Genomic DNA, 10615 nt, shown 5'->3' with positions numbered 1-10615 from the left:
GATGTTCCGAAATTGGAAGATGGCGATGAAGAAGATATCATTGAAGAAAGCGACCATATCTCTGCCAGTGAAGAATCAGCAGATGAAGGTGGAGTGTTGCCACAAGCAGATCATGTGAAATCACTCTCAAATACTACTGCACGGGGAACATATCTTCTAGGAAAGGACAATGTCACTAAATGGTACGCACATGCTCCACGGCAAATTATACGAAGAAGAAGTCAGAATATTTTGACCCATTTACCAGGAGTCAAAGGACATGCTAAAGAAGTGAAAACGCCGAGCAAATTTTGGAGTTTGTTCTTTAGTACGCCTATGCTGGAGAGAATCGTTGAATTTACAAACCAGTGCATTGAAACACGCTTATAGCAGAGAAAGAGATGCTCAAAATACTAATATTAAAGAAATAAAGGCCTTGCTGGGCCTCCTGTATCTTGCAGGAGGACTGAACTTGCAGGAGGAGGATAATTAGTCAGTAGCATAAAATAACTTAAGACGACCATTAAAACAAATATTTTAACCTAAAATTAAATAAAAATTTAAAAAAAAACAAATATTACACGAGTTTTACTATGTAGTTATTATGCGGAACAAAATTCCGCACGCGACTAATTAAGTAACTTTTTTCACGCGACTAGTTAAGGGTTAATTATGCAGAAGTTATTGCCTGACAATTGTTTTAAACTCGTTTTCGGACATACTAAATACATCTACATGAAATCTAATCATTTCGTTATATGAAGCACACATTCTCCACAGAGGAGACTTAAGGAATACGTTAGATCTTGCTTTTCTAGAATAGAATGTCCTAGTGTTTGCTGTTTTAGCCTTACCTATTAGGACACGTAATAATACTTTTGAAACTAACTCTGGACAGTCAATTATACCGTTTAATAATTTGTGAGGACAACAGATCAATCAACCATCTTCTCTTTTCTAATGTTTGAAAGTTAAAATGCGTTACTAAGTTATTATAGCAGACATGTTTTGGGTAGAAACTTTTTTGTATGGAAATACTTTTTAAAATTTAGACGGTATATTTTCTAATGCATTAGAGTATTTAGTGACATTTGGTGTCCAAACAGTGCAACAGTATTCTAATTGTGACTTCACATACTAAAAATATAACCTTATAAATGTTGATTCTTTCTAGAAATCCTGTCCTATTGTATAAATTAAACTAGGTTTCTATATGCACTACTCGTTACTGCGTCAACGTGGTGAAGAAAGGTTAATTTGCATTCAAATATAACTCCTAGATCTTTGATAGTATTTGGGGTAGACGTGTAAGCAGGAAGTGCCACTTATTGTACAGATAAAATTAATTCAATTTTCTTTCCTCGTGAAAGATAAAGATTTACATTTGGACATGTTCAGGACTAATTTATTATCACTCCATGTTTGAACTCTCTGTAGAGCCTGCTGGAGTTTCACGCAGTCAACAATTGAACTGACTTTGGAGTATAATTTGAGATTGTCGGCAAAAAGAACTTGAGAAGTTTTAATACATAGAGAAATATCGTTAATAACAAGAAGACAGAAGAGGTTACCTAGATTAGATCCTTCAGGAACTTCCGACAGAGCACTCAACTTGAAAATTACCGGTAATGTGAAACATCGTTTAGGATTATTTAACTGGAACTCTCTGCGGCCCTCTGCGAGATTTTCTTTTTATCTTGGAATTTCATATTTGAATATTTATTTGTACATTCTATGCTATTACTATGTTGATGTGTACCAAGTTCAAAATAAACAATAGAATTCAATTTCAATAACTCAAAACCATTTTGCATTAACTTTTATGTTTTAACTACAAAAGCCATTCACTTTAAAAGACTGGACTGATACCGACTTCTTTTATTTTAAATTGTGATCTTACATTCCATATTTATATTTAGGAGTACAGAATAAACTCTCGTTGTTTTTCGTAACACGATCGGGGGGAACCTGGTAATTCTCGTCCCGGGCGCTTACAACCCGTCTGCCCTGAGTGTACAACTCCTTTTCAGCATTAAATTACAACTGGAGAATTCTAACTAAACATTCACCATCATTCACAGTAAAACCTGTCAAGAGCACTCCCTGGGAGAGAAAATTGATGTCATATTACCCTATCCAGAGCAAATTTATGCTGTGTATGAAGCGCATATTATCCTTAAAGTACCATTCAGAGCAAATTAAAGCCTCCCAAAAGGAAAAAAATTACGCACTTGGCAGAAACACTGCTTTGGGAACTGCTAGAAAATTGCAGAGTTTCAAGTTTGTTTGCTGTATAGTCACGTGGCATGTGATGCTGTTTAAAATTAACATGGTTAATAAAATGTTACAAAATGTCACCTTCGATCTACAGAGTTCAATGAATCTCATCAAAATGTCCAAGGGTTTCTCGAAAAAATTAGGTCTGATGATGGAATGAATGGTATAACTGCAGACGCAACAGAGCTTGGAGACAAAATCGGAGTCAGTGTTGAGTTTCAAAAATAAACTCAAATCCGCCAAGGAACATGCGTAAAAAGGAATTCTCTTTTGAAACTGAGGATGAACCTGTTGAAAAAAGAAAACCGTCTTTCAAAGTCAACTTTTATTTGTTATGCTTGACAAAGGTATCACATCACTACAAGAAAGATTCCAACATATGGAAAACAATAGTAAATGCTTTGAAATATCTAAACCAAATACACAATCTTCAAATATAGGATAAAGAGGTTTTGAAGGAAGGAAATATGAATCTTGAAACTATGTTGAGTGATGCAGAGGAACATTGATGCAAAAGATCTCTTCAACAAACTCCAAATATTTGCACATATATTGACCTCCGCTATCTCTTATGCCAAGTATTCTTTTTCATATTAAAAATGGCTACGTGAATTCATTTCCAAAAATTTTTGTAAGCTTCAGAATATTATTCACTCTCCCAGTGTCCGTGACCAGTGGTGAACGGGGATTTTTTAAGCTAAAATTAATAAAGAATTATTTGAGATCAACTATATCCCAAGAACGATTAAAAGGACTAGCTGTGATAGCCATTGAAAATGGCATACTCAATGAGATCATACGGATGCAATAAGAGATTTTTCCAAATTGAAAGTCAAAACAGTGTCTTTATAAGATGAACTTTTCAGTAACAAAGAAAACGAGAAATTAAGCTAATTACCATAATCGTATCATTAGAAATTACTATGTAAATATGGTTTTAATGAAGCATAAGAGCATACCTGTCAGAATTAAACCTGTGCTAATGTTAGACTTGAAGCTCATAATTTTTATTGTTTCGACTTTTATGTTCCAATTATACTTGTCAAAATACATCTTAATTATATATCTTAGTAGTGTCCTGTGCTTCCTTAATAAAAGTATGCAATAATTATTGATGTCGGAAATTTGCTTAGTATTCATCCACACCCAATGTCGTAATTTCTCCACTTTTCGTTAATATCCACAGGGAGACTACAGATATTGAAGAATGTGCAATTATAACATATGTTTGAAGATTTTTTTCCATTACAACTTTCTACTTTGTATTATCATTTAGGTGTGGGAGCTGAAATATTGTTACATTACAGTTAAGAATGTCTACAGCCGGCCCTGCCTCCAAGGAAGAAATGATATATTATTTTTTTAAAGAAAACGTTCAATGATAGTATCCGTAAATTAAAGTTTGATTTTAATGCAGTATGGTGCATATTTTGTATGAGGCTTTCGAATCATCTTCATGGATGGAGCTAAAATCACTTGAGAATAAAGGGATGGATGAAATCCACCTTTACCGATATAAAAGAAAAAATCAAACCTGCTTTAAAAATTATTTGATTTTGCTACAATATTATGTATATTGTCTCTGAAGTTATCCCACAATCGTCAGTTCGCAGGATTAAAAATAGTCACAAGGAGAGAAATACCCCACTTAAGCCCATACATAGTTTAAAAGATACTGAATTTTTACATTATAAGGTGCACTTGTGTATTAAGGCTTTCACACTATCCTCAATGTTTGGAGTTGAGCTCTGACAAAAACGAAGGGTCACTTTAGCCTCCCTACCTTTCTGTGATTCATTAAAAAAAAAATACCATATACAATATTTCCTTTAAAAGTCTCGTTTTGTTTTACATACCGTAAAGATTTCAAAGGATTCACAACCATTTCTACTGTAGGTGTTAAAATAGGTCAATAAGGTGGAAGTGGATTTACTGGCTCCTGATTGTAAATAAAATATTCTATAAAAGGGAAAAGGGGTGGTTAATGGTTTTAAAATGGACACCATTACTAGTACATGAATTTGTTTTCATTGATTGCTTACTCACATTTTAATGTGAGAAAAATACGATTGTTTCCCCCACAAGTAGTGCCACGTTATATGCACATCGTTTTTGCTCTACGTATCATGTACAGCAACAAGAGTTAGCTTCTAGACCAAGAAGTATAGTTTACTTTAAAATCTAAGACTCAAAAAAATGGCCAAATTTGTCCTCTTCTTCACCCACATAAGCAACATGTAGAGTATTACAATATAGTGGGCTACTTCATTGCTTAATATATCAATTTTTGAGTGTAACCCCAAGAACAAAAATAGCTCGCAAAAAACTTGATTTAAAAAAATAAAAACTTTATTTCCAACTTCCGCCGTAGTACTCTTGGAGATATATGAAATACATATTAGCAAAATCCCTCATCTTTCAGCTACACATTGATACCAAATTTATCTTCCTAGCTTATTTAGGGGCGGGACTATTGAGGTTTAAAACCTCAAAGCAGCAGTTGCATCAATGGACGCTTCAAGGTTAATACTATTCACGACAAAAATAGATTTTATCATTTGTTGCAAACAATAACTCAGAACATTTTAGCTATGGTGATTTGGGCCACAAATTATTCATTCAACCTGTATATAGAATATTCATACATATTTAAAAAAAAAAATACTTCCTTCTACCTTCTGATTCCGTATGATAGCACAGGTGCTCCCAATCAATATATGTATTAGAATTCTAACTGTTGATTTTAAGAAAAGCGATTCAGTATTTCTTCAGATTGCTTCTTACATATACAAAACAATGGCAGTGCAAGCGCTGGAGGGGTAATATTCTAGAATAAAATACATCCTATGAAGATTTGCATTGAATCAGCTTCCCAATGATGAAATAATCTTTAATATCAGATTTGTGTTTCGGAGTTCTATTTTTACTTATAAAAAATTGCCCTATAATTTCTCAAGGCACCGCTCTCTGGAATATAGTATAGTTTACCACCATATCTATGTTAAAAAGTATTCAACGGTGAAAGAATTTTAAACTTGGTCCAGGAGTTGCCCAGACTGCCTTCTTGAATATAAGAAAACTATTATGGGCTAAAAGCTGTTTTTAGCCTAGTATTCCAGAGAAAAAATACACGTTACACCATCTGTATTCTTTATCTTTATAATCGATGAAAGAAGTTTTAAAATCAGTCAAGTAATCTGAGAATTCTTAATGAAAGTAAGAAAACACGTGAGTCATCTCGTTTATACGCGTAACACTAAGTCGATCAACTGACTTTCCTTGGTTGTGAAGTGGCGTAGGCCTGTGTTTATCCTGGCAGTCGGTATGGGTGGCGTAACGGTATAAATCATGTTTTCTGCTTTTTGTAGCTATTAACATGTTTTTCATTTTGCATAATTTCACTTAGGAAAAATGTCAGTTCCTTACCATGCTCTAAACCGTCTATCTTCACGCTAGTTTAGTCTAGTCTAGCCTATTTTAGTTTACCTTTACATTGTTGGTACCTTTGTTGCGCTATTTCAAAAGTCACTAAGAGAAGTTGAAAAATGGTAATTTGGATCTTATTTTCCACTGTTCACATTTATGTAAATGAATATCTATAGTTACCACAATACTGCAGGTATTGTCTATAATTTCATGACAATAAAATGTAAAATATAAATCCATATGGCAATTCTGCTATTACCGGAGTTTAAAAAAATGTAAGAGGGAAAACCGTCTTCAAATACGGTGTTCTCATTCTAAAGTGAAGGAAATTTTTAATCGGACGAGCTATATAATCTTTATGCCCCAATGTTAAACGAAAATGCAACGTTCCCATTTACCTGGACCCACAACATAAGCAAACGAAATTACTGTTTGAAATGGGGGATGGCAATCGACACGTAAGCGAAAAAGACAGTTAACTTCGTTAATTTCATTCAAGGAAACCAGCAGAATATTTTCAGATGTTGCTGTTTATACCATATTGACTTCGATGGATGTTCGACATTGTAATCGTTCTACTGATTTCAGAGTCACAAAATAACGAAATGTAAAAAAAAAAAAAAAAAAAAAACCTACCAGCAAAACAATTAACAAATACGCAAAACAGACGGTTAGGTTTCGTTGTCTACTTGTAAGTATAGTATTTCTCTTAGTTCTGTGTCTCTTCTTTGAATCTTTCTATATTTAAAATATACGTCTCGTATCAAATTGTAACTTTAAATTATTTTCTTGTATAGGAGCTTTCTTATGACCGTACAAGCTAGAAAGTTACAGTATGTACATAATAATATCACAAAACAGATCTAATTTGTAATTTCTAAAAGGAAAACAAAATAAATCAGAAAGAGTAAAAAGGAAATAATCAAGAAACGCGATTATTCTAAATTTAATTTTCCATTGCATAGAAACGATTTCTTTTCGTGTCTCACGTAATTGGCTTTCAATAGTTCAACATTAGCCGGAAGCAAACATGCAGATAGAGCAGAAGATAGAAAAAAAACGTACAATGAAACTGCAGACACAAGATGGAAACACATTGAAGAGAACGTTCTCATCACAAGCAATTGATTTGCTGAGATAGGGACGCCAGATCCTTCGAACAACGCCAAGCGAAGTTACAAATAGAAGCAACAACTTGTAACACTAAGCTTTTTACCTCGATATTTCAACCGCGCAACATCTCTGTGTGCGAGATACTCCGATTTGTTTTATTCTTACTAAAGCATATACGAATATGAAGAAGAAAATATCCAAAATGAGAAAAGGACTGTCATAGACTTTTAGGGTACTTCAGAACCTTAGGAGACACCCTCGTGGTCCTCCCAAAAGAGAGAAAATTGTCGAAAACTTCGCCCACACAGAAAAGTAGGAAGAGATGGTTGCCTCGCAGTCTACGAAGCTGGAGTCCAGATTCCTAACTGGTCGTCACCCAGAGTTGATCTCCAAGCAATGTAGATGTTTAATGGACTAGAGGCCTTCCACCGCCTTCTTCGAACTAAAACAAGTGTCACTGAATAACCTTCAAGAACTGTGTATTAGTGAAGTGTTAGTGTGAGTGTTAATACCGACTACAATGAACTGGAATGGATAGAACTAAATCCATAAGTAGTACTCATTTATTGGCAAATCCGAGTCAGTTGCAGTTTCTATTACATATACACACCGTTCTGCTCTCATATCTGAATGTTTCCTTTTAGGCTGTGTTGTTTCCAATCTAACACTAACCCAAAATTTTATCGGAAATTAAATTTCAAATTAGATTCGGTTTAGAAAACAAAGGCACTCGCTTTAAAGCCTCACACACTGTCTTTGCTGTGAATGAATGTTTCCTTTATACTCGCACATTTCCTCCTCGAAAACTGTGTACCTTTCATTCACCCAAAATGCTCTCCCTAATAACATAACAATAAAGATACGTTCTAGGTTTGCAGGTACGGAAACCTCACCTGGACAAGAACGTTCAGTGTGCTCTGCGCCCATGAGACCAGGTAAGACTCAGTAGCATATGCACACAACGATATTATCAGTTTCAATAGTCACAAAAGGAGGAACAACGAGGGCGAGATATAAGCGAATTTGTAAGGATTTGAAGAACAACTTAGGGAATTTTGACCAGAATTTAAATGTCCATGTAAAAATAAATAATATACATACTTTATTAAACTATATAATTTTTGTGTCTATACCAGCTACTGATATAACACGAAGATAGTTTCACTTAATTTTTAAGTTTTAAACAAAAATGTCTGTCTTTACAAATGAAATGAACATACAACTATACTAAACTAGGTATTTCACTTCGTGGCACCATTTTAGTAGTTCCTAATTTAAACTCGATTAGACTATACAGCAGGATTTGTAAAATACATCATTACTCATACAACATTTCGTTTCCATTTACAGAAATGCATTAAACCTTTCATTTCTTATGGAAACTAAAAAACTCCAGGGAGTACCACTTATATTTTAGTAGTGTACAAACCAACTGTAAAAATACTATGAATAAAATTGTTATATCGTACATAATGCAACTAACCATCCTCAGTAAAAAAAAGTTACAATGGTAAATGCACTGCACATCGGAAGCAAGAGTTTAGATGTGTCTTAATCATATTTGATTATGGGATTTCATATGGAAATTAAGGCGTGCTTTCGTGACATAACTTTTTCCACACAATTGACAAGAGAATGGTCGTTCACGGGAATGAATTAACGTATGATTTTGAAGCATGTGTTTTAACCTAAAACATTTTCCGCATTCATTACAATTGAAGGGTTTTTCTCCAATATGAACCGTCAAATGATTCTTAAGATTACTTTTTGACAGAAATCGTTTTCCACACTCTTCGCACCTGAACTCGAGTTGATTTGTATGAGATTTTATATGTTCGGAGAGAATGAATTTTCTGGCGAACTTTCGACCACAGACACTGCACTCAAAAGGCTTCTCATTCGTATGGATTCTCATATGGAGTCCTACACTATGTTTTTGGCGAAATTTCATGTCACAGAGAGTACAAGAAAACATTCTCTTTCCTAAATGGATATTCTCATGCAAATTGCGCGCACCTATCTGAGTGAATCGCTTCGAACAATATCTACATTCATAGGGGTGTATGCCACTATGAGTTTTTACATGTTGTTTGAGATAGGGTTTGCACTGAAACGTTTTACCACATTCACTGCACGTGTAATTTGTCCCTTTTAAATGAAGTTTCATGTGATTGCGTAAGGATATTGTCGAACCTAACAAAACACCACATTTGTCACAGTTGAACTTCTTCTTGCTTATGTGCATTTCTATATGATATTTAAGTCCCGTTTTTGTTTTCACAGATTTGCCACATACATCACAAACATATGTTTCACGAGAAACATGGTTCTTCATGTGCTTGTAACAATTACCTTTTGACGAAAAAACTGAACCACAAAATTTGCATTGGAATGGCTTTCTACCCGAGTGTAATATTTTATGCCTAAGTAGACTTCCATTTTCCGTAAATTTTGCTCCACATGTTTCACAATGGAATCTTTTCTCTCCAGTGTGTACAACCATATGTTTTTCCAGATTGCCTTTCTGAGAGAAACACTTACCACAAGTATTACAGGTATAAGGCCGTATACCTTTATGGGTATTGAGGTGATCAGTCGTTCTCGAAGGAAATCGTTTCTGACAATAACTACATTTCCAAATTTTTCTACCAAGATGTTGAATATTAATATGTTTTGCAAGATAATCTTTTCTCAGGTAGCACTTTTCGCAATCATTACACTTGAAAGGGCGACTCGTAAAATGAATATTTCTATCGTTGTAAGATTTATCTGACCTTTTCTTTAAAGCTGCTGAATTATCCACCTTTGCACATGAGTACATGGAGAAGAAAGTTTCTTCACTTTTTCTTACATGCGTTACTTTCAATGGTTGAAGAACAACTACTGGATATTTACTATCTTCCATAGCTGTGTGAGACGCATTAGAATCGAATTTTGTTGTTCCTATATGTAGTTCAATTTCATTTCCAAACATTTTACATGGTGAATATTGGCGATAACTGAAAAATTAATTTTTTTAGTGCTCTACATTACATTGTGTTCTACATTATAACAAAATATACTAATGGAAAGCATAGTCTGGTGTCGAAAATCACTTAATTCAAATAAAGAAACATATATAAAATAGGTAGGATGTATAGTAAATTGTTGCAAAAAAAAAAATATTTGTATCGTGTAATATATTACGACTGAATGTAAATTAACTGACATGTGATTAAAGTACTGAGTACCGTAAAGGAAGAAATGTAATTTTCTCTATGGAAGAAAAAAGATTGTCTCAGAAAATAGTTTCAAACGTACAAAGAACAAAAACTGAATCAAAATATTAAATTAGTGATTCTTTACAATTATTTTTCATAGAATGGTCCCGTATAATGGGAAATATACATTGAATGTATAATACCTTAATTTGAAACCTTACTGGATGTCGTATATTCCTGCAACAAAAATTTTAATTTACCTCGTATCACAGGATTAGTTAAGTTGCTCAAAATGTTATCTGTGATACACTAGTAACCTTTGCTAAGCTTCGAGAGAAGCCATCGACACTTACATTTTAACCTATAAACTGGCAATCATAGCTCATAAATGAGAAAATAATACTAATAAATAAATATTGTCTATAATACTCACAAATAAATATTATGGTTTCAATACTTTATAGCTTAATAAGGCTTCAATTAAACGCCTCAAACTGAGGCGATAACGAAGAGATTTACTCTGACCAGTACAAGCTAACTAACTTCTCTCAAACGTTGCGCTATTTAATTTTCCTAAATTTTATTATCATTTTTCCCACTACCTACATACCATTCCATTT

General features: G+C 33.8%; 1 protein-coding gene across 6 annotated transcripts in view; it reads right to left on the bottom strand.

The window, feature by feature from the left end:
• Positions 1-1256: 1256 nt before the first annotated feature.
• Positions 1257-10615, bottom strand: part of LOC145689943 (uncharacterized) — a 72600-nt gene continuing 63241 nt past the window's right edge. For all 6 annotated transcript variants that reach the window (XM_081764306.1, XM_081764303.1, XM_081764308.1 and 3 more), the window contains exon 3: positions 1257-9794. In XM_081764306.1, the coding sequence (XP_081620432.1) occupies positions 8351-9794 (1444 nt within the window). In that variant the 3' untranslated portion in view covers positions 1257-8350. The remainder of the gene's footprint in view (positions 9795-10615) is intronic.

The sequence above is a fragment of the Thermobia domestica genome, chromosome 7 (genome assembly GCF_964235325.1).
Source record: "Thermobia domestica chromosome 7, izTheDome1.hap1.1, whole genome shotgun sequence".
NCBI lineage: Eukaryota > Metazoa > Arthropoda > Insecta > Zygentoma > Lepismatidae > Thermobia > Thermobia domestica.
The sequence above is the reverse complement of the archived record's forward strand: the minus strand, read 5'-3'. Positions and strand labels throughout refer to the sequence as shown.